This window comes from Xiphophorus couchianus, chromosome 4, assembly GCF_001444195.1.
Source record: "Xiphophorus couchianus chromosome 4, X_couchianus-1.0, whole genome shotgun sequence".
Taxonomy (NCBI): Eukaryota; Metazoa; Chordata; class Actinopteri; order Cyprinodontiformes; family Poeciliidae; genus Xiphophorus; species Xiphophorus couchianus.
Genome location: NC_040231.1, coordinates 19,962,170 through 19,987,236, shown reverse-complemented (window position 1 = coordinate 19,987,236; position 25,067 = coordinate 19,962,170). Strand labels below are relative to the sequence as shown.

General features: G+C 40.4%; 1 protein-coding gene and 1 long non-coding RNA gene across 2 annotated transcripts; one reads left to right on the top strand and one right to left on the bottom strand.

Moving 5' to 3' along the window:
* Nucleotides 1-589: 589 nt before the first annotated feature.
* Nucleotides 590-24,682, bottom strand: gas2b (growth arrest-specific 2b). The gene is made up of 7 exons (XM_028016035.1): nt 24,450-24,682; nt 23,681-23,790; nt 11,183-11,324; nt 9,961-10,024; nt 8,917-9,484; nt 8,718-8,825; nt 590-1,890 (listed from the first exon to the last, which is right to left on the bottom strand). Exons 1-7 carry the CDS (start codon nt 24,673-24,675, stop codon nt 1,666-1,668), a joined length of 1,443 nt encoding a protein of 480 aa, XP_027871836.1. The 5' UTR covers nt 24,676-24,682; the 3' UTR covers nt 590-1,665.
* Nucleotides 13,258-15,627, top strand: LOC114143737 (uncharacterized). Its single transcript, XR_003595302.1, has 2 exons — nt 13,258-13,300; nt 15,100-15,627. It is a non-coding gene; the product is annotated as an uncharacterized LOC114143737 (long non-coding RNA).
* Nucleotides 24,683-25,067: the final 385 nt, after the last annotated feature.

Below are 25,067 nucleotides of genomic sequence, written 5' to 3'. Positions count from 1 at the left end.
TTTCCTTTTAAAGAGTGAATATGCGACAACTCCAGCCGTGCTAAGAAAGCAGGGGAATATTTCTATTAATGGATCTGCAGAGCTGAAGCTGGAAGCAGTTCTTTGGAGTGAAGTCCAGAACAGCGGAGAGATGATCTTAGCGGCAGAGTGCTGCCAGGGTGAGGCATGGCCTTTTGTCAATGAGGACATGGTGCCATCTAGAGGGAGCTTTTACATTTGAATAAAGTTGATGAAAAGCAAAGCCTTTACCTTCCAGAGTGCTTTGCTTTCATCATTATACAAATATACTGTCACTTAGCGTTTGCATGATAAGGAAACATTTTTCCTTAGCACTAGTGTAAACTATTGGAATAAGTATTGATTTTAAACCAGTGATTTTATAAATGCAGAAAAAAGTGCAGTGCGTCAGTGCTTCTGGTCTTTTTTCAAAGTCGACTTTAACTCTCAATAGCAGCATCACTGCCTGTTTTTGACTGTGCAGTAACACTTTAAGGATAAGACAAGAACTCATGGCTCATAGACAGACAGAATGGTAACCTAGATTTATAGGAGATATGATAAAATTGATGAAACATTTTTAAATATGTTTTTATTTGAATTACAAGTCAATTGAAACTGGTCATCATTCGAGCAGATTAATAATAGCATCAAAAGTAAACTTCTTAGTGTTCAGACTAATCTTTTGGTCATATCCAAATAATAACATCAAACAAAAGAATAGAAACAAACCAAATCTACTTTAAAGAAGAGTTCGTAAGAGAAAAGAAGTAAATTCAAAGGAAGAACACTTTTGAGGTTTGATAGATTCTGAATCTAGAAAGTTTAGAACAATAAAAACAAAAACTGGAATGTAGGTTGATCAAAAAAAGACATGATTTTTCAGCAGAATAATGTACAAGGCAATCGGCTTTGATTTTTATCATGCTTGTTGTCTTACTGCTGCAGATCTGTTATCATGTTGTCATGGAGCTGTCTCTAGTGATGTTGTAATCACACTAATATTTATGCCCTAATAGAAATTTAAATAATGTTTGCCTTGTCATATTAAACAGTCAATAAAAGAGAGTTATCCCTCGTTTTTAACCCCTTATTCTATAAACAACAGAAAGACAAACACATGGAACTATTAGATTTAACCATCTATTGGTTACTTACTCCAACATTTAGCAGGATTCAATTTACAGTAAGAAGAAGAACAGTTTGCATTCATACATAAACATATTAGTCATTATTGAAATATATAACTGATCCTAGATTATTTTTGGTTTATTTTAATCAGTTCCTCGATCGTAATACTTCAGATCATCCAGGTCATCATGGCTACTGCTACAGACAAAGCTAGTACTCCAGCAAGCAGCTACAGTATTTCAATGTTTATCCCTGACTTCTCAAGGTGTTCTGCTTTATTACTCAATGTAAAAGTAAAAACAGTTAGTAGAAATATTGAAGTTAGCTAGTTTATGGCATTTTCTCATAAAAAAAAGAGCACAGATTCAATGACTATTAAAATTCTTAAGTTAGTAAAAGAGGTTCTTAAGAAAAAATCATCTCAGCTGAAAGGACAGTCATCTCTGTCAGTGATGAATAAAAAAAGGGGAATTTTGGCTTTAAACAGTGAGGAAAAAAGAGGTTCAAACTGTTTTATTAAAATAACTTTTTGAGACTCTATTTCTTTCCCCTATGGTGAACACCAACCACCATATAATTTTCTGTTGAAACATTCAAGCCGGCGGGTTTTAATTTGTCCCGACAGACCCTGACCTCAGGCCTTGCCGGCGTCCCTCTTCCCACTCCTCCCTCGCCTCTGCAGGGGTCGTGTTTCTGCAGGTAACCTATGAAAGTGTCCCACCCACCGCCAACACGAACCATGACATGACGCTCATTCAGCATCTGCAAAGGTGACATGAGAGAGGAAGGTCAGTGCATGTTTGGGAATTCTTATTTATATGACAAGCAGGACATTAAAAAATACACACACACATACACCCACAGCCCCACAAAACACTGTAATTATCACAAGCTTCTTGGACGTGTAGCTCTGGCAGTGAGAACCAAATAATCTCTTGGGTTGCTTTGTCCAAATCTCATTAAACCAAATGAAATTGCATCTCAAGGCACCAGCTGAGCACACATGCAGCTCTAATCCAGACATAAGCATGCATGCTCACACACACACTCACCCCCACACACGAACATGTACAGATCTGCAACACAAAGCATACGAAAGCTACTGGCAAAAATAAGGACCACAGCATGACCATGGTATATGATGACTATAGTTTCAGTGAGGTGAGTTGAATCTCAATCAAACCATTATTTACAGATTTCATCAAGCCTTGTAAAGGAAAAAGAAATTGAAATGAGTTCAGCACAGCCTCCCAGGGGACATTACAAAGCCATCCATTTCCTGCCACTGTCCACGACCCCAGCACCCCCCCTCACGCCTATCACCAATAAACCCTTCATTACTAAACCATTAAAATTGTGGTAATACACGCGGATCCTCTCCTCTCGTGTGCAGATGTGTGTTTAACATGGCACACTGGCAGCCAGGGGCGGGAGTGAGGGGGTGAATCAATGCTACTAGCAAAGACATGCGCAAAGAGACCGACCAATCGAGCAGCTTCAAAGGAAACTCCAGACACGGTTCGGCTCAGCTGTCATCCTGCGGATTAAAATGTTAAGGTTGACAGGGGTCAAGTCTGACATGCTGGATAAACATCTCATCAGTCACCATATAATGAGTCTGTCGTCCTTCCAGTCATAATTTCTTTTCTGATTTTATTCCTACATTTTGTCAGCTAATAAAACTGGAGGTGTTTGACTTGGCAACTGTATCCCGCATATTTAACTGCTTTAATCTCCTTTTAAAGGGGCCGAGTATTTTACTCCCCTTTTTACCAAAGTGATCATCAGAATAAAAGATGCCATTCTGTGATAAAATATTCTGCAGAAAGGTCGCTTTGTGGACTGACCCGTCTATATATGTGTCACCCCCGGCTCAGTTTTCCAAACAATGTGTGCTACGTCTGCAGCCCGTAAACCATAGTCTAGATTCCCATGTGTCCTCCTCCCTGGCTGCTCCATTGATTCTTTCTCTCCTCTCCTCCTGAAATATGCATGAGTGTGTTAGGGCTGAGGACAAACACTTGCCAATAGGAGGCAGGCTTTAGCCACATCCACTTCTTCTGATGTTGGAAATCACATCCAGAATTTACATTTAACAATAAAGAATGTTGTTGCGCAACACCCCCCCCCCTCCTTTCTGTCTCTACTCTCTCACTCTCGTACTTCCTCTTCTGAGAGGGGAGATGTGCTACCAGCTCTCCGTCTAACGGGTCCGTTGAGTTTCCTAAATCTGCTGGGATTTACCCTGTCCAGAACTGAAGTAAACTCTGTTTAAGCTGGTTTCGAGAAACGATTCGCCTGGTTATCTGACGGCCTACATCCAGGTGTCCCACCCTTCTTCCCCCTGTGAATTAGCCAGACTGAGCAGCCTACAGCCAACTAGTTTCACAGAGCACACCTGTTAACGGTCGCTCGTTCTCTATTTTGCAACTTGCATTTGTTATTGAACCAGGTAGGTTTTAGTGACTCGGGCGAGTCCCAAGGATGAGGTTTTAAATATGGGCTACCAGCAACCTAAAAACATTTTCCACCTCTTCCTCTCCAGAATCAAACATCACAGCTATTTTACAACCATCAAAGAACTTTAAGGTGACTCATTAACTGAATGTCCACAACATCTTTAGATTTTCTTTATGCTAAATATTTTATTAGTAAGGCATTTTTGCAAGGGTCAGTACAGCTTAATTCAGTAGCAGAAATAATCAAATAAGTAAAATCAATCATCTAGTCTATCTTTCCCTACTGCTGATACTGAGTACTAAAAAAGGAAACCTTTGAGCGAGACGGACGGAGTTTGGCGTTTCGAACCCCAGACCTGGCACGACGACGAAGAAGGTGTGGCAGCAGGAGGAAGATGTTGATCGGCGAAGGCCAGGATCTCCGCAGGTCTGATGAGCCTCCTCTCCGCATGGATGCTGAGGTCACACAGGACTTGGTGCTGGCAGGAAAAAAGGCACCAGTTCTTCTTCCTTGTCTTTGTCTTCATCTTTGTCTTTGGGGTCAGAACCCAGCCGATGAGAGAAGTGCGATTCGAAGCCACAGATTGTGGGCCAGACGGGTTGGTCTCCATGTGCAGGACAGTCTCCGGCTCCGTGGCCCCGGCTCTTCTTCAGCTGCAGAGTTTTTTGTCCATCTCGATCTTGGCTCGAAGCTGCCCGGAGGATCCAACGAACGGTTCCTCTTTTGCACCCACCTTATATAGGGTTCATCTGTCTGCTTAGACAGATGATCTCATATCCGTCACTGTCTTAAGAGACATCATGTCATGATGTCTGTGCCAATGTCTCAGGGCTGCTCAACCTCCTGTTTCCATATAAGGTGCTGATCATCTCTGCTCTCCTGTTAGTTCCCCTTTTTCCCTTCCTGTCACCTTTCACCTACCATCTACCTCCAACATATCAGTGATGTTTAATTGCAGTTTTACAACCTTTTACACCATTTCAAGTTCAATGTCAAAATCACATTTATATCACATTTATTTTCTTTAGCTTCTCTGATTTAGCATTCATTTATAATTTTATAACCATAACTTATATCACATTTATTTTCTTCAGCTTCTCTGATCTATCATTCATTTATGATTTTATAACCATAACTTATTAGTTACTCTTATTATAATCTTAATGTGAGTTATTACAGATGTTTTTCTGAAAAGAAACCAAGAATAATACATGATTCTAATTATTTACTACTAAAGTTACAGTTACTTGTTTTTCTTGTAGTTCCCACAAATATAAGTGTAAGTATTATTACAAGTAAATCAATATTAATATAAGTATTTTACTTTGAATCTTATCAAATTACTCAAAATGTTTAGATTTAATTTTTTAAAACTTTCATGCTTTAAAATAGTCTCAGCTATTTTTATAAATCTGCAGGCTGGAAACTTCCTCTTTTTCCAGGAAACCTGCTTTTCCTGTTTAATGACTCTCTCTGACTGACTATGATTTCTTATGATTAGATAGAAAAAAGTAGAATTAAAGCAAAGTTTGCATGAGACAAAAACAACACACACAACTAGATTTATTTTATTGACACTTAAGTCTACTGTTGGGCCTAGATGTCACTTGAGTGATTCATTTTAAAGATAATTTTATTTATTATTACTGTTAAACTAACTTTATTGACACTTAAGTCTACTGTTGGGCCTTGATGTCACTTGAGTGATTCATTTTAAAGATAACTTTATTTATTATTACTGTTAAACTAAAATCTCCAGCATGGGGAAGTGGGATGAGCTCGGATTTTCTTGACAAGAAACAAACCAAAATGAATGAAATGATGAATGATAAAGTCCAATTCCTGAAGTACCTATGCAGGTTTTCTGTTTTTGCAAGACGTCCCACTCTGCATGAAACATGATTAGCAGAAATCGCAACTTCCTTGACTCTGAATTATTCTTCTTAGCTGCAGTATGCAAAACTATAAAACTGCATCATGGGCTAAAGCTAGCTGTATGTTTTGACTCCTAGCATTGTTAGCATTCCAACACATGAATCTTAGATGGAAAAGATGGTGAACATCAGCTTGTGATAACAATACTGAGAGCAGTGAGTACATTTTAAAAACTTTGGCGTTCACTTGGTCTCTTTGAGTAAAGAATTCATGTTAAAGCTTGTTGCTTTTATGACATGCTAAGGTGGTGATGTTTGCCAGTGACGACTCAGCAATAGATGCAAATATATTATTAAAGCCTCACGTTGCACATATTTATTCTTAACACAGAAGTTATGAATAGCAATAAGTCTGTATGCAGACATAATTTAGACCAAAATCTTTCAGAGTACGTTTATGTAGTATTTAGCAAATGCAGTTTAACTTTTGAAGCTTAAGTTATCATATCTATCTCATAAAGTACATCTGTGAAGCCATTAGCTCACCAAGATAAGACGGCATAACACGAGTTTATTTAATGAAATGCTTAATGAAATGTTGATACTGTATCAACTACCATTTTTAGATGTTCTCAATGTTCTTTAGATGTATTGCCAACAACAAAAAATCCTTTTTTTTAAACAAGCGTATATTATTTATTCAGTTTTATATTAATTATTTAATTTTATAATTCACACAGTGTATACTCTTGGCTTCTTTTTTGGTCAATCATTTCTAATGATTGACCAAAATTTCTAATTTCATTTCTAATCAGTTTTAGGATCAGAAGTTAACATGAGAAGACAAAGAGCAGTGAGATAATTTTGTTAATGTTTTACTCAAGAATACTTGACAGAGGCTGAAAGAGTTTACAAATAAAGACAAGGAAGAAGAAGGATTTTCCCCTTTTGATGGTTTTACCCTGATGCATCATCTTCAAAACAAGATTTCTACAACATGAAAAACATAAATGAGCTTCCACGACGATCCGGGGGTGTTTAAATGCATTTCCTTTCTATGGACACCATCAGTCCGTATCCCTGCTACAAAACTGAAGGAAAACCTAATTGGTTTCAGAAAGAAAGGAAACCTTTCCTTTTTTTCAACACCAAAGAATGGCAAGGCACTCCACAGCCAGCATGATTGAATAGTCTCCAGAGGGAATAGAAGGAGGGGAGGCAGGAGGGGATGGGTGTGAAGTTTACACGTGAGGAGGGGCGGTCACGCTCCGCCGCTCATTAACAAGCTGTCTGATTAAAGCCCCTTGCTAATGACTTTGCCTCGGTAATCAATAGTATCTGGTCTTTAAAAAGGTCTGCACACACCAAGTGCTCTCCCAGAAACAGTGCAGGGGTTATCATGATTTATGCTAATTGAGGTGTACGGCATGTTTCACTGCACACCCACAGGCATCAGTGTGCTTCAAGGTAACAAATGACATGAAGGCTGATGGGCCGTGCCACTCTGTTAGAACGGCTGAAATGTGGTTGCTTGACAGCAGTCATGTGAAAAGGGAAAAGCAGAATCGTAGTTGTTGTCTAAACTGGTAATTATGGTTGGAAACTGGCAGCTGGACACAGCTATGTTGACATTGACATCCTCTCAGACGAGGCTGCACAGAAAGGATGAGCGCAACTGGCAAAACAACACATGCATACTGTAGAAAAACCAATCAAACCAAATGTTGCAACAAAATAAAATATTTCACTCTCTACGTCAAAATGCTTTGACTTGCTTAGGTTAGTATATTATCTCTATTTTAGCCTTGGCTGACTTTTACTGGTGTTCATGTAGCTGGTGTAGCTGAGAAGTCTGCTGGAAAGAAACTGCTGTGCTTTGACTTAAAGGTGTGCATTCCTGTTTTACAGGTGCAACAAAAGATATGTTATATCTGCAATAAATTACCTCTGACAGTGCCAAGAACTAGTTTAGAAACTATACTGATTTATGTTGTCTTCAGTGACCAAAGAATTAAAGTTCAACCTAAAGGCAACCTTTGTGTATTGATGTAGAGGAAATATTCTTCTTATGCTTCATCTACAGAGCTGACAGCATTCAGATAGTATGTCCTGAAGTCAGCCGTAGTGCATTAATGCTATTTATTTGTGTAGATGGGCGGACGCAAAAAGCTCGCCCCTCATATTTAAAACCTCCTTCACATGAGACTCCCAAGTGGGCTGCCATTTAAACCACACGCCAGGGTCACGTCTCTGCACACTCATCCTCAGAGAGCCGGGTTTGTTTTTCCTCCAGGTTTTGTACTCTTCGCTGAAGGTCCACATCCTGAATACAATCTTTGTCAGCTGAATCCTATTCTGACCGTTGGTTGCCAAGCAACCCTGCCTCCCGTTCCTTGAACCTCTATACGGACGCATACGAGTGGAGCGTGACTGAAGACGGCTGAGAGGCACGCAGTTGCTGAATTTCAGCTGCTTTGACACAATGCACTTGTTGCTAACTGGATTGTTGATCAACAGTCTAAAGGGACATCATACTTTACTTTGCATTTAGATGTTTTTATACATTATTAAAGCATCACAAAAAATCTCTCAAAGGCCACCTGCAGGTATTAGTTACCAACAGCACCAGTGTTGTTTATTTCTGCTGCTCTTTTTTGATGTTTTAGGGTTGGGCTTCATGGTTTTGCTAGAATCTAGTTCTAGTCTTGGAGTCTTGATCTGTTAGTTCTCACTCCCACCACCTGCTCTATGTTACTAATCAACTTACCTGTTTCTAATCACGCTAATCACCTTTGTATTTGTTTATATACAGGTGCATCCCAAGCACAAGCATCAGCAAAACACATTGTATTTATTAAAAAAATGTTGAGTATATTATATAGTTGGTACCAGGGCTTATTTCTGTTAGTTTAAATACAGACATTTTAGCAGAATTAGCTAAAACAAGGAATGCCATTGTTGTAGCTTTTGTCCTGGATATGTCTGTGTGTCTTGAATCTTAAAGCAGTGACTCAAGTTAAAGTCAACATTTTATGATTGTTTGTCAAAGTCTTGCACAGCCTTTGCTTCACAATCTGCTCAAGGATATGATTTACGAATGTTGCTTCAGCACCTTTTCTGCCAAGCTTTTTTTTTCCACTCAACTTTCCAGCCACATGTTTGGATATAGCCAGCTTCAAAGACAGTGTTAGGTGGTTTACATTCAGCCTAAGACTTATTTGTGTATTTTTCAGACTAAGTTAGCAGGATTCTTACCCGTAAATACAGAACCTTGTCCCCTACACGGTAGCAGCCTTTTGGTTGCTTCTCAACAGGGAACCTTGTGGGGCAGCTGCAGGGAGGATTTTCAATGATGCTTCTCACCTGAAAGAAATTTTAAAAAATCTACTTCAGGGTCAAGGAACTAACGAAGTAAGGCCAAACAAAATACATTTCGCTGGAAAAAAATGCATACAATGTCATCCAAAATGCTTGTGCTGACGCTCCTTCTGCTTCTGGACTTGTTGGAAGAACGAGGGGTTTGTGTTGCTGGTTGGGAGGGTGTGGCAGTTTTGCAGACTTTGGGAGTCTGTTTGTTTTCTGTGGCTGGGCAGACTTCAGCAGAGGATCCCAGAGTTTGGTCTGTTAGGGGCGCTGACAGCAGAGCTGAAGCAGATGTGTCAGTGGTGCAAGATGAGGAGAACAAAGAGGGTTGTGTTGAGGCTGCGCTTGTACAAAGACTAGAAGCTAAGAGGAGGGGCTGGGGAGGGGGCGAGCCTGTAGGCAGAGGGTCTGTGGTGGCTGATGGAAGATCAGAGGCAAAGGAGGTAGTGAGAGGTTCAGGCACACAGGTTGTGTTCGAAGTGAGGGGGGCAAGTGAATGAGGAGGGGAAGGGGTTGAGGGAGGGGGCAACGTTGGTGGTGGTGAGTACAATGATGCTGGATAAAAAAAGCAGAGAGGAGATGATGGAGATAAGCACCCAGCCTCCTCTCTTTCTATCTCTTTTTCCAGTTTCACCAGGCCTGGTGGCTCCACTCCGTACCTGTCAGTGAGATGTAACAAAAAAAAATCAGAATCAGAACTGATAAATCAACATAAAATCATTTCATTTACTTCCAGTCTGGGATTGGCAAAACATTAAATTCCACTTGGGTAACAACAAAGTTACCCAAGTTACTCCTTTCACTACAATTTGATTGTAGTGAAAGGAGTAATTCCCACATGAGCTAAAGGTAACGAGTTGTTTTTGATAATTATTACAACTCTCACATTCATTCATTTTGAGAATTAAAAATTTTACACCCAGTGTTATTGGGTATGTTTTGATACATCTAAAAAGTAAAATCCTGAGCTAAAATTCCCTTTCTTGATTTTTTAAATTATTATTATTTTCTCTCAACAGCACCAGGGCAGCCCGCCCAAAAAACAAATGTCTAATTTTAACTATTTTTATTTCTAATTTGGCACAGTTAAGGTAGTATTTATCCACTCCCTGAAACTTTGCCAAGTTTAGTTTACCTGGCTGCAATGCGTCCCAGCTCCATCAGGCAGAGGCACACCTCCCAAGGCTGCTTGTGTAGGACTACATCAGCAGACAGGGCAAAAACGATGAAAAGAAGAATAGAAATGTGACTCACATGAAAGAAAAGATGTTTCTGGAGATAAAAGTCTGTTTTTGACAAAAGGAAACAGGAGCTCCACCTGAAGCAGGAGGGGGAGGTACAGGGAATATCCTTCCTCACTGTAGCTTCCTATCTTTAAAGGTGAACAGGAATTCATGTGGGTTCCTTCAGGTGAGGGCATAGGGGTGTCAGAAATTCACTGGCCATAAAAATCTCTGCAACTCCCCAAGTCTTCTCACCAACATAACTTGGGTTATTAAGGTCACTTAATTTTAATTAAAACACAATCCTATTTTAACCGCATAAGTCGCATGAGTCAAGCATAAGGTTTTGTTTATTTCATTGCAAAAGAAACAGAGAGAGGAAACTCCATCGCAATTATACGTCCTGTGGATTTACCTCCATATTATCATCGTCACTCATCTCTTTCTTGCTTGGACTGGCCCAAGTTAGAGGTGTGCAGAGAGTAAAATATTTAACAATACTGGATTTCCATCCTCTATGATAATTGTAGATCAGGTTTATGTTAAATAATATGAAGACACCACAAGACACTCATTTTGAAATGTAAACGTCAATCAGCATACCATCTGTTGACTTTATAATATTTCCTCTCTGCTTATAAATCAGATTACAACCACTTATTTTACTCATAGCTCTCTTTGGGTAACTGCCCAGATTTTCTGTTGTGATCTGTGATCTTCTGGACTCTCATTTCCCTCGTTTCAAAACTTTAATTAATGCCTGGCCATACAATTGTTTTGTTGTTTTTGACTCAAATTTAAAACACTCCTCAATTTTTGAGTAGAGATCTGTATGTTTTTAGTCAAAACTGACTAGAAATCATGACAAAAAAATATATTTTGAAAACACAAACTGAATTATCCTGAATTGTCCTGGTACTTGTCATTTTTAAATCACAGATGGCCTTTTCTGCAAATACAGTAATATTTAAGTTTATGCAATCGCAGCAAGCTAAAATATCACATACTGTGAAGTTAGTACAAATTTAAATTGTACTTAAATGCACAATTAATGCTGTGCAATAGTTTGTCGGCAGAGGGAGAAACACGTCAGAGTTGTTTTAGGGAGAAAAAAAAAATCCAGATATAACTCACCCAGATCCTCAGACTCAAAAAGGTATGCCTCATCAACTCCAATCTTTCGACACCAGTAGAGAAAGTTGGCAGTATTGTCTCTGGCAAAAAAGGATCCAGAAGTTGCATCAGCTCGCCAGTGGATCACTCTTCTGATAAAGGCCTGTAATTGTTTTAGAGGTATGACGTGAGTCTGCAGTGGGTACAAGTTTATTTTTTCTTACAGAAAATTTAAATTAGTGTTCAGACAGTCCTAAAACTTACATATTGGGAAACAACACAAACAAAGAATCTAGTTGCAGCAGCCTATATGTGTACATACAAGTTGTTGCTGCATTATCCATTGTGGAGATTGGTCTGTGCACAAAAAAAGCAATTTAGGAAAAATATCCTGTCAGAACACCATTGTAGCAAAGTCAAACATAACAGAAAAGAGCACTGGACAGCTTACATTTATTAGTTTTTTCTGTCAGTCCAAGACCAAATAACCTTTTATGAGCAAATTCACATAAAGTAAAATCATTTTCTTAAAATACCTTTGTCCATTACAGGAAATGTAATACCATCTGTAAACTATTTTCATGCATTTATTATTCTTGATTGTACAAAGAATGTGTGATTATTGTCTTCAATAATTTGGTGTCTCCCATCTTAATTGTATAATTTTTCTCATTTCTGATGCTGTCTTCTTTTAAAGATTCTTTTATAGATATATGTTTAAAGTCTTAGAACGTAACAAGAACAATTGCATCTTCTATAAAAATGGAAGTGTCTTTAACAAGTAGCTCTTAACTGTTTGTTAAAAGGGCACATGTTGTATTCATCGAATGCTCTTGCTGAAATTTGCTGAAATTTGAGTTCAGTTGGAGAACAGTTACTGAAATGTAATGAGTAGAATCAGCAGGAAAAATGAAATAGTCTGCGAATTTGGTGACAGAAAATTAATCATTTAAGCTGAATAATTGGAGTATTATTGAATAACAAAAATCTACAACTGTGTTGTAATTAATATTTTGTCTGGTAAAAATGTTTATTCATAAACAAAGAGAGCTAAGATAATCCCCAGTTTTTAAATTTTTTTAAAATCTGAATTCCAATGGTATTGGGAATCTCTGAAATATATTGAAACATGGATACCTGACTGAAATATTAATGGAATTGCTCATTGATGCATGTTAAAACCAAAAATAATCGTCCACTTGTAGTTTTATTTAATATATTTTATATCACTTACACTTTTGTGTTCCCATTTCTAAGTTTGTCTCTGCGAAGCCCTCTGTAGATTTGCACTATTGTAAATTGCCATACTCTTTTTTTGCATGCATCGTTTAAAAAAAGAAAAAGAAGTCTCAAAAATTAAATAGAATTGAAGTTAAATTGGATTTAGTTGATTTTATTTAGGAATAATTCGAAAAGTAAAATTCATCAGATTATCTGTGTTGATTATTTAAAATGAACGGTTATTTATTAATAGTATGTAATCCTTGAGTGACAGTCTGATTTGTATGGAAGCCCCTTTTCCGCCACTCTGTAAAAAAAAAAATAATCTCATTATAATGAGATAGTATTTCATTATAATGAGATACTATCTCATTATTTTGAGATACTATCTCATTATTTTTTGTTACTATCTCATTATAATGAGATAGTATCTCATTATTTTGAGATAGTATGTCATTATTTTGAGATAGTATCTCATTATTTTGAGATAGTATCTCATTATTTTGAGATAGTATCTCATTATTTTGAGATAGTATCTCATTATAATGAGTTACTATCTCATTATTTTGAGATAGTATCTCATTATTTTGAGATAGTATCTCATTATAATGAGATAATTTATTTTTATTTTTTTAACAGCGTGGCTTCCATAGATTTGCCAACCGCCAAAAAAAAATCGAAGAAGAAGAAGAAGAAGAAGAAGCCGTTGTAGAGGAAGAAGACGGAGGGCACGTGGTCTGTTTTGTTTAACGTGCGAATGTTTAAACATTTCTTCGGTCCAGCTTAAACAAGTTCATGAACAAGTGGTTAAGAGCTGCGGAAGAAACATTCACAGAGTTTAACGAAATAACCGTCGAGTCGGAGGAAGAGATGGACTGGCTTTTTCCCGGACTCCCCAGATCATCTTACACCGAATAGGTAGGAAACACCAACGTTTGGTGTTCCGTCTCGCCGGTGTTATAACACCGGCAACGATCGTGGCAAGATATTTTTTCTAACTTTCGGAATCTATAAATGTTGCTTTGACATTTTGGGTCCCTGTTAAAGTTTTAAAATAATATAATGGGTTGTCTACTCTTAAGTTATATCAGTTTCATCTAGCTACGAATCGTCACATGACCAGGCATCTTTACGTTTTGCCTGTACAAGAGCAAGTCAATAAAATACTTTAATAATCAACTATAAGTAAAATATCTTGTTCATATGTTCTTCTACTGAAGATATATATTGATAATTTTATCCCCGCATGCATCCGTTATTCATAAGAAGACTAACGTAAGCATGGCAACCAGCCCCGCAAGCTTTTTTTTTATTTTTCTTTTCTTCTTTCTCTCTTTCTTTCTTTACCTCGTAGTGGTTCTATTATTTTAGGGACTCCCGCACTTCCCATGTCTGTGCCCTCTGGCCCCCCGGACTTTTTTTTCACCATTTATAATTTTTAAACCGTTAACATGTTTTTTCCGAGCCGCCTTTAAACTCAACACGAGCGCGAAGATACTCTCGCCGTTTTTGCACATGTGCGGAACCAACTGATAAACAAACAGATGTTTATTGATATTTTAACAGTCTAATGGGTTTTATCAATAGATCCTGACACAACCGGCCCTTTAAGAACATTCAGATTTTTAATAAGGCCCAAACTGAAAATGAGTTTGACGCCCCTGGTCTACACTGATCCTAATATGCCATAGTACAGTACTTACTTGAGTAGATTGATTTTGCATACAGAAATAGACTTCAAAGATTGGAAATATTAGGTTCTTAGACTAACATGATTACTCAGCATTTTTGTTTGCATCGTTATTGTTTAGAGTGTATTAATAAACATGGTTATTTTATTTGAAAGGTTGCAAACATGTTTAGCTATTTATTTTTAAATTAAAAGCTCTTTTACTGTCTCCCCACAAAATCATCTTTCTGATAATTAGAAAGATACAGCTGATAAAAATTGAAAGAGAAAGGGTGACGGATAAAAAAATATGAAGGCTAAATAAATACAGTACATAGTGGATGAATATTCACTATGTACTGCATGTATCCTATGTCTTCTACATCACTGTCACTCCCTCAGTTGAGAGTTCCCACTCTGTAAAGGGCCATACTTTGTGACCCTTTCCACAAAGTATGGCCTATGTTTAGTGCACTGAATTACTAAAAGATGTTGTCATCTTTTAGTAAGATCTTACTAAAGATGATCATCTTACTACAGACCAAGCACGACCAAGTGTCTGGTTAAACAGGCAGAAGTTCCTCCAGGATGTACATTTGTGCGTAATAACACATTTTCACCTGACTTTGGCACATAAAGACAAAGCCATCTGCATGATGTGGCATTTAAAAAAATCTAAAAAAAAAAAAATCCTGCACTCTGCGCTGATCAGCCATCTAAAATGAGTCTAAAGACATTTATAATCATGCCTCGTTATTATAGGTTATGCATGCGATTATTTTTATTTTTTTGTATGTATAAATAGATTAGATTAGTGTAAATTAGTTTACGTAGTTTCCCACTGGCAACAATAAATCCTGAATATAAAACTGACATTTAACTAACATATCCAACATAAAATGTAATAATTCCTAAATAACAGAAATAATTATAACTTGCACTTAATTAAAAATGTCCAATTAGAAATTTGGGATTAAATTAAAGTCTTCTCTCATTTACTTCAATAAATAAAGTTAACAATTCCTCTTTCTTCTGTTTTCTTCTCTAGATCGCCAACGACATAACGTTTATAAGAAGCTATGTGACCTGGAGAGGAGCTCCACTCTGGACCAGGAGGAGTTAGAACCTCTGCAGGGGAAACAAGAACAAGAAGAGCCAGATGATCAACAGAGAAAAGAAGAGCAGGAGGATCTAAAACATCAGCAGATAAAAGTGGAAGGGAAAGAAGTTTACTGCAGTCAGAGTGAAGAACAGGTTGCATCAAAACAGGAGACTGATACCTTCATGGGGTCTACTGTTTATGAGCAAACACACCAAGTCAACTTCCAGGAAGCTGCTGAAGCTGAGAAGAAAAATCAGGAAAGAAGCAAACCTTTCTCATGTGTCATCTGTGAAAAAAGTTTCACTACCAAATATGCTCTCAATGATCATATTAGAATTCACACTCGTAAAAAGCTGTTTCCATGTGTGAACTGCGGAAAAAGGTTTAGTCATAAACAGAATTTGACTAAGCACATGATGATTCACACTGGTGAAAAGCCTTTTTCATGTGGGAACTGTGGAAAATGTTTTAGTCGAAACCAGAATTTAACTCGGCACATGATGATTCACACTGGTGAAAAGCCGTTTTTATGTGGGAACTGTGGAAAAAGTTTTAGTCGAAAGCAGAATTTAACTCAGCACATGATGATTCACACTGGTGAAAAGCCGTTTTTATGTGGGAACTGTGGACAAAGTTTTAGTCGAAAGCAGAATTTAACTCAGCACATGATGATTCACACTGGTGAAAAGCCGTTTTTATGTGGGAACTGTGGAAAAAGTTTTAGTCGAAAGCAGAATTTAACTCAGCACATGATGTGACACACAGGTGAAAAGCCGTAGAACTATTTTCCATATTTGTCCTATGTTGAGTTTCATTATAAAAGTCATTTAGATGAAAACTGGAGGGCTTTCTTGTTTATAAAGTGGGAAAATGGTTTAAGTTTCTAATTTGTTAAATGTGATCATTTGGATCTTGACATTTGGATACTTAGAGATGTACAATATGAATTTGAAGTATTGATTTGTATTATTCTGTATGGAAAGAATGAGTGGGGTGAATGAGGTTTACTTTAATGCATTTTTAATCCAAAATAAAATGTGCTGTTGTGCACTCTTTGTAGATTTTCATTACAGTAATTGTTTTGCACTTTGAAATTTACTGTATTAAAAAAAGTCTTTGATAGGTTTGTCTTTAAAGCAAAACTAGACTGAAACTGATGCTGTTATTTGTTTCAAATTATATTAACCTGTCTATATAAAAGCTTTTCAAATAAATTAATATGCCCTTTTGCTTAGAAAATGCAATATACATATTTTCCTTCATTGATTGTGCTTGATTGTACAAAGTATGTGTGATTATTCTCTCCAATAATTTGGTGTGTAGCTTGTCGTAGTTGTATAATTTTTCTATTTTCTGCTGTGGCTGTTTTCTATTAAAGGTCACTATCATTTTTTAAAGTTGAAACTAATTTCATCTCTACACCTATGTGTAAGGAATGTTTGATTAATTCCTTACAAAGTCACATGATCACTTGCATTTCCTTTGAAAATGTAGTGAGTGCTGAACGCTACTGCTGTAATTTGCATAAATATTTGAGTTTAAGTGCATGATCATGCTTACAAAGGTAAAGTATAATATATATTGAAGTATTTCAGTATTAAAGAGAGTAACAACTTTTAACCCATACTGCAGTAACAAGAGTGTATAAGCTAACATTAGTCAAAAAGAAAGCTGTTAGCTGAAATGTTATTATTATGATGGCTTACGCTAGCGTGTTGGTTAACACGACTTAACCCATTAAATACGGGTGGTTTAGGTTTTAGGTAAAAAAATTTAATCTAATGTTAGCTTAAATTCGTTGGTTACCATGTTGCGGTATGTTAGCATAACATTAACTCAATCCATTGAGTAAGTTTAGCTTAGCTTTTTTGTCCCAATTAAACAAAAGCTAATGTTACCTTAAATGCTACATCATGTTGGGTAATAGTAAATGAACCTGTTAAGGTTAGCAGCTATTATGGCTGTGGGGTGGAGAGCATTCTCTGTCTGCATCACTTGTGGCACAGCAGCTGCACTGCTGCTGAGAGGATGGCTCTGCAGAAAAAAATACCAATCTTTGCTTTCATCAACCTAAAAAACACTGTATAATTTCTCTTAAGTCCAGTCACATTTCTAAATCCCATTCAGTTGATTTGTATAACACTAATTCAATCTGGAGAGACTCACACGGAGAAGAAAATAGCAGTTAAAAAGATTTAATGGTACAATTTCTTTGGCGCTCGGACCCGGCAGAAGACCGTGAGCCGAGGATCGCCGTGAGCAGGCGGTCTGCTCGGCGAGCTCGGGATAGTCTTCCCCCCCAGGACCGAAACTGGTGGTGGAGAGGAGCTTGGAGAGGAAGAGCACAAGGGATCCTGGAGGACGACCCTTATGGTGAAGGTGGAGAAGGGGAGGAGGTGGGTCGAAGCACGGCTGACGAGCAGGAAGACCCCAGGGTAGCTTGGACTTTTGAAGGTGTCTTTGGACGACGATTGGCTGGAGCGGCATGAAGCTCCGGTCCGGATTGGCTGCGGTCGGGCGTAGTGATTAGATCATGTGGTGAAGCTGGTCGAGTCTCCCAGTTTGAATTTTCGCCAAGGCTCCATTTCAATCTGGAGAGACTCACACGGAGAAGAAAATAGCAGTTAAAAAGATTTAATGGTACAATTTCTTTGGCGCTCGGACCCGGCAGAAGACCGTGAGCCGAGGATCGCCGTGAGCAGGCGGTCTGCTCGGCGAGCTCGGGATAGTCTTCCCCCCAAAAGAGGGAGCCGGGCCGAGGCCTGGCTGGCCTGCAGTATGATGACTGATAGGCGCACCACGTTGGTTGGGGCCTGCAGTCTGACGAGACTGATAGGCGTCGGTTGGGCCTGCAGTCTGACGAGACTGATAGGCGTCGGTTGGGCCTGCAGTCTGACGAGACTGATAGGCGTCGGTTGGGCCTGCAGTCTGACGAGACTGATAGGCGTCGGTTGGGGCCTGCAGTCTGACGAGACTGATAGGCGTCGGTTGGGGCCTGCAGTCTGACGAGACTGATAGGCGTCGGTTGGGGCCTGCAGTCTGACTAGACTGATAGGCGTCGGTTGGGGCCTGCAGTCTGACTAGACTGATAGGCGTCGGTTGGGGCCTGCAGTCTGACAAGACTGATAGGCGTCGGTTGGGGCCTGCAGTCTGACAAGACTGATAGGCGTCGGTTGGGGCCTGCAGTCTGACAAGACTGATAGGCGTCGGTTGGGGCCTGCAGTCTGACAAGACTGATAGGCGTCGGTTGGGGCCTGCAGCTCGGCGAGACTGATAGGCGTCGGTTGGGGCCTGCAGCTCGGCGAGACTGATAGGCGTCGGTTGGGGCCTGCAGCTCGGCGAGACTGATAGGCGTCAGTCGGGGCCTGCAGTCTGACGAGACTGATAGGCGATAGGGCCCGCACGCTGGCGGGACTGATGGTGAAGCAGCGTGATGGACTGCGAGGCCAAGCCGGCAGGGCTGAGGGCCTGTTAGGCCCTGCTAGCTTCCCTAGGTGTGAAATAAATGTTAGAGGTGACTGTAGCGGCCTCTCGGAATGGACAGCCAGATGCAGGGAGTTCCGAACGGGTGCAGTTTAATCTTGACCTTTCTTGTCAGACACCGTGAAAACTGTAGCATAAATAAAGGATACATAATGTATAAATAAACATAAATGTTCACAAAACACAATTGCGCACATTCCTACCTCATTCTGCTTTCCAAGAGCGCTATTTTACAAATTTTCTTTTCTTTTTCTTCAGGCTCTAACGCTGACTCTGCGTGGTTAGCGAAACAGGAAGTGCCTAACACAAAATACGCAAAGAAGAAATCTACCGCTCTTCAAAATAAAGCACAAATCAACCACTAAGTGTCACTGTGGGACCAATGAACAAAAAGAAGAATTTCACCATTTAGTAGCTATTTACGGTGACTAGGGCTCCACCACCAGTTATTTGGAGAGATGCTCACCTGCAGACATTGCATGTGGAGCTTCGAGCACAGCTGAAGATTTGGTAGGATATAGGATGAGAAGGCCGGGGATGACCAGCGGCCGAGCTGGAGAGAAGCTGAAGGGACGCCTGACGATGGCGATGTGGCAATGCCTATTCTAAAAGAATGGCCCGAGAAGTGGCAAGGGGGAGGATCTCAGCTGAGATCAGTCTGAGGTGGCAGATGAAACGGGCAGCGGTTGTAGTGGTCAGGGAAGAATTTAGTATTGAGTTAGATAGTCTCTAACAGATTGAATACTTTAGATGCAGTGTGAACTCACTCCGTATCAGAAATCCATAGAAGGCTAGGAGGAAAGCGCATGAGTGGAGCTCTGATGTAGGGGACGAAGGCGCCGGATTGGTGTGCAGTGATGAGATTCCCAAGTGATGGGAATGAGATGGGTTTCCAGCTATCAGGATTAGAGGAGCTATGCTTAGAAATCCCTTGAGAAGGAATTCACAGCGGGGTTCGACTAGACTAGATGACCAGACTAGACTAGATGATGTGGTAGGTTGCTAAAGCTTAGCGTGAAAGTTGCTTCCAGCGAGCAGACTGCGGATGTAGGAAAGAACTGAAGAAGGGAAGCTGTAGGAATGCTTTGCATGGAGGCAGATGTGGGAGTTATAACTGGACCTGGAGGGACAGACTGGCTGCCTGTGATCTGCTGTAATATGATTAAGTTGTACGGATATACGAATCCTGCTTAACTAATTAATTAATGCAACTATGGATGAATGCATGGATGTAATTCTCGAAATCCTGGAGTGTTTTTATCTTATGCTGGGGGCAATGAGACGAAGTTGGATCGCTAAATAGTAGGGGCCTGCAAATCCCCCAAAAGCTCTTTAGAGAACGCAAGGAAAAGGGTAGAACAAGTCAGGATTCCTACTGCGCGGTAGACTACAGCACGGACACGAGACCGAGAGTCGACGTCGGGCCGGAGTTTAGTTTCCTGCCAATGAGGATCGCCATACGTCCTGCTCCAACGGCTGGTAGCGACCGACAGAAGGGGATTACCGAAACGCTTTTAGGTAATCGGCCACATAACGGGGAAGTTAGATCTTTGTAAGCCGTATTGCCAGCGACGGTCCGGCTTGGTGGTAAGCAGTCGGATTATCGGGGAACGGGAGGCTTGTTTTATACGAACGAGCTTTGTGGTCGGCTACGACTAGCTCCAGCGGTAATTACTGACCATTCATTTACCAGAAGAACGTTGGCTGGTTTTATCCTGTCGCGTGTATCGAACTGACGGCTGTACAGATGACACTGACCACCTAGCGCGCATGTCTGCGTACTAACTGTGTGTATGCCTCCTTGATGTGGGTCGAAACCAATGGATGACGAGGAAAGAAAGCTGTCAGAGCGAGCGGTGTTGTGAACTACGAATCACTTGAAAAAGGACTCGTGAAGTTCGGATCGCTGTGCAGGTGAAGCTGACTGTTCGAGGGTGGAGGTTAAGATTGACGACTGGAAAGTACGCAGATGAGATCCGGTCTGCTGGCTGCAATGAAGCTGCAAAATTAGAGAGCCTACGCGGCTTCTGATGATCAGACTACTCGTGGTGCGACATTGGCCCGACTGAGGGGGAAGGAGAACCATCCTCCCCGCTTTGTGCATCAGGAGCGGCCCCGTGATTGATGGTGCTGCTAAGGTGTGTGTGCGTGACTGATTCTCCCCGTGTATGTCGGCTGCCTGAGTGGCTTGTGTTCCTGATTGCTCAACTGAGATCGTCAAGCCATCTACAGTCAATGGTTGGGATTGCGGTTGTTGTGGATGCTGGACCTACTAATGAAGCCATTCGTGTGTTCCTGCAGCGTTATTACGCTTCCACCTGGTACACCAGATGATAAGCGCCGATCGTCTCTGCTCTCGGGTAATCTACCTGCTGGGTCCATAGTTAAGGTATTTTCTCTTTCAGATACCTGATGACTGCACCATTTTGGAGCTGCAGCGCTCGGACGCTCTGCCGTCTGTGTGGATGGGCTGCTTGAATGGATCTGGAGTAGAAGGGGTGCAGTTGGGTGGGCAGCACTGCTTTTTTTTTTTTTTTTTTTTTTTTTTTTCTTAACCAGAGAAGAGGAATTGTAAATGAAAGACTGCCCATAACTCCGTTTGTTTTCAGGTGCGTTTTATATGGAACTTTAGGCGGATTCCCTCTACTAGTCATGAAAAGCTTAAAGAAAATGGTGCTGCGATTAGGAGACCAGCGGCAGCTGGGGCGGAGGCCAGAATGAGCTGAAATGCAAACTGGAACTACTGACATAATTTGGAGCGATCTTAGCAACAGGGGGACGAGAGGGCTACGGCGGCCTGAGCGGGGAACTAACGGAACGAGCTAGTCGAGACCCTGGAAATGCCAAGACTGACCGGCGATAGGAGGCGTGGTAAACGTGAGTTAAAGGCACTGGTACGCAGACAGAGACGTAAAGCGAAGGGAGAATGAACAAGTCAGGAGCAGGTACGTCTTACCTAGACGACGCCCAATGGGCGCAGATGAAGCTGCAGGTTGATGAGGCTGACAAGCCAGCTGCGAGCCGAGATAGGTGGAGGTGAGCGTAGCGGACTGATGCGACGTTCTCTCGGAGGTGAACTGGGAGAGACGATCGGGCAACGGATCGGGTCCATGGTGGGACGAGCAGGAAGAGCCGACGTGCGTCGGTGCAGCCACGGCGGATCGTGGAGACAACCAGCGCTTGCTGCGGGGAACAGCGCCAATGAGCCGCAGCAGCCTATGGTGAGCCGGAGCGGGGGAACCGGGCAGATAGCGGAGGACTGCGACGTCAATGGGGGAGGACGGAAAATTCCGGCTCGTCGTCGCCGATGGAGGCCGAAGGAAGGCGTGATGAGGGCGGTTAGATTGGTGAGGAGTAGCAGGGAGTCGACAGGAGCGCAGCCGGTCGGTGAGGGATACTCCCTGGATCTGGGCGGACGGAAGGCAGCTGAAACTTGTTAACTGAATGTCGGAGAGGTAGGAGAAGCGTTCACGTAGGTTCGAAGCACGGCTGACGAGCAGGAAGACCCCAGGGTAGCTTGGACTTTTGAAGGTGTCTTTGGACGACGATTGGCTGGAGCGGCGTGAAGCTCCGGTCCGGATTGGCTGCGGTCGGGCGTAGTGATTAGATCATGTGGTGAAGCTGGTCGAGTCTCCCAGTTTGAATTTTCGCCAAGGCTCCATTTTACAATAGGTAATCTGAAGACAATTTACCAAAAAAAAGTAATTTCTATTCTACTTAATATATAGTGCAGCAATTTAAATGTATAATACAAGTCACAAAAAAATAGTTAAGTTATCCGAGTTAAAAATGCAGATTGCATCATGTCATTGACTCGTCATTGACTTGACTTGTTTATATGCTTCTCCCTCTTCAAATTACTTTTACTCTGTAATGATTGATTTTATCCATATTTTCAGGGGAAGCTGTGGAACCAACATGTACAGTAGGTACAGCCTCTCGTCAAACTTCAATATGACAGGTTATGAATATGAATAATTAGGGGGCGTGAGGGATGAGGGGAGGGAGTCGGAAGTGTTGACAGGTTTGTCTTAAAAGCAAAATGAGATTGAAACCGATGCTGTCATTTGTTTCAAATTATATTAACCAGTCTTATTTTTAGCTGTCTACAAGCTTTTCAGATACATTAAGATAACTTGGCTAGGCCAGGTTAAATAAGTTTTAAAAGGTCAAATCTGTTTTAGATTAAAAAGCATATATTGGTCAATGTACAGGCACCAAAGTAGTAAAAACCTGAAAGATTCTATCCATCCATCCATCCATCCATCCATCCATCCATCCATCTATCTATCTATCTATCTATCTATCTAGGTTTTCTCCACATGGTAATTTCCTTCTTCTCCCTCAGGTTACTTTCCTCCATGCACCTCATTATATCTTTTGCCCACTTTTGCACTAGTTTCATCAGACACAGATAACCTGAGCAAATCCAACAAGCAGTGTTTAGACGATGATTTCATTTGTTGAGACTAAAAGGCTACCAACCTTGACCTGTGTGGAAATATAACTACTTTCCTTGTTTAACCACAATTTGGCATGCCATTGTTTGCCTCTGGTTTGTCAGACATACTCTGGCTTGCTTACCAGCAGATTAGTAGCATCCAGAAATCACTTTAATAAAATACTCCAATAACATGTATGGTTAATTAACTGGACTCCCTCAAGTTGTCTTAGGTTTGGCTGTCTGTACATAATTATTTGCTCTGTGTACTGACACATCTGACTGATGGGAATAGGCACCAGTCTCTGTCACAAAATTACATGGTTATGTGGGTAAAGACAATGCTTGAGCATAGGGATGGAGTCAGAGTGCCCTACTCTTATTGGTGAAAAATCTATATGTCAATTATGAATAAATGATTTTAACGAGGAACCCATGACATTTTACAATATAAATGTGACATGAGACAGAGCTTCATTTCTCTCTGCCCTTTCCAAAAGACAAGTGTATATCCTACTTCAGCAAGTTAATCTTAAGTTAGGGACACCAGTAAATAGGAAGTCAGCTGTGAATAGTTGCGATGAATTCATGATTTTACAGCACCTTGTTGCTGCTGGTGAGGATCATCTTCTCTTGGAGCTTTTGTGCCAGCTGACAGAGGAGAACACCATTATCCAACTTTTCCATCAAACTGTCTGCAGTGAGGTTCAACCCTAAGGAATACACACAAACACACTAAACTATTTGCACAAAAGTACAACGATCAGACATACCTGGCGACAATAAAACATCTGCCTAACTATGTAGACTTTCATTTCTATTAACTAATGACAGTTTTAACCTCAATGACCTCAAATAGTGAGGATCACATTGAGGGGAAATGAAAAGTTCACCAGGTGAACCGGGGGATTTGAAGGATGAGTCTTTGGCGCAAAAGATTTATCAAGTCTGAATCACTGCACCGACATCTTTCAACACGCTCTGACATGTGCAGACTCTTTATATTTTCCTGCACAATGCAAGTGAGTGGAGAGAAACATCTCTGAATGTAGGGGGATTTCGGGGATTTGGGACAATAATTAACTTGATTTGGTTTTTGTGCTAAAGAAAACGGACTGCATAGATGGTTCTAAATGCTTTAATCAAACTAAACGTTTTTGGGTCCTTTTCATCTTCAACTAACAAAAACTTAAAGTAAGCTGATGTTCATAAAGTGCCATGGTAGTGCTTTTCACATGTACATCCTCCTATTCAATTTCCTAGATTGAAAAACACCTGTGTTTGTATAGCTTGAGGGGAAAAAAAATGTATTTATTTATTTTTTTCCCCCTTGCAGACTGTAGTAATTTATAATATAAAGAAGACTTCTCACCCATAATAGAGTTGAGCCAGAGGGCCAGATCTTCTTTCATGGGCAGGAGGCTAGCATCATGGCGGAAAGGCAACCACTGGTTGTACGTATGAAGACAGGTGAGGCCCGGCCCTAAGTCTCTGTACTTTGGAGAGAGAAGGCAGCTCATTCCCAACCCTGTCAGGTGCGTCGGACTCAGAGGATCATCAAAGCCGGCCATGCTCATCATTCCCGCTTCACTTTCCATAATTCTCCTCCAGCTGATGGAGCAAACATTAGATATGTTTTACATTTTCATCTACGTTTTAAAAGGAATTTCAATTCATTTAAAACCTGAAAATATGTAACAGATCATATTGCAACTGTCCAAGAAACATACGGAATAGTTATGAGATTTATACTTTTAGTAAGATTTTTATAAAATGTGTCACACAAGTGGCTTCTCTTTGTTGTGGTCAAGATGGTTTTTGATAGCCAAATTATGATTAGTACATTATTGAGTCAAAATAAATATTTGGTCCAAAGAAAACAAACATCATGCTTGTATTGCAAAGGCTACCTTAAACAGAATATGCAAACAGAAGGATCTTACAGGTGTAACAATAATGATAGTTAAATGGCACCAACAAAAACAATGTG

Excerpts from the sequence above, each read along its gene's own strand:
- gas2b (XM_028016035.1), bottom strand. The coding sequence starts at position 24,675 with ATGGAAAGTGAAGCGGGAATGATGAGCATGGCCGGCTTTGATGATCCT. Across the intron at positions 23,791-24,449 it reads CTGGCTCAACTCTATTATGG|GGTTGAACCTCACTGCAGAC; the intron begins GTGAGAAGTCTT and ends TGTATTCCTTAG. Across the intron at positions 10,025-11,182 it reads TTTTGAGTCTGAGGATCTGG|TCCTACACAAGCAGCCTTGG; the intron begins GTGAGTTATATC and ends CTGCTGATGTAG.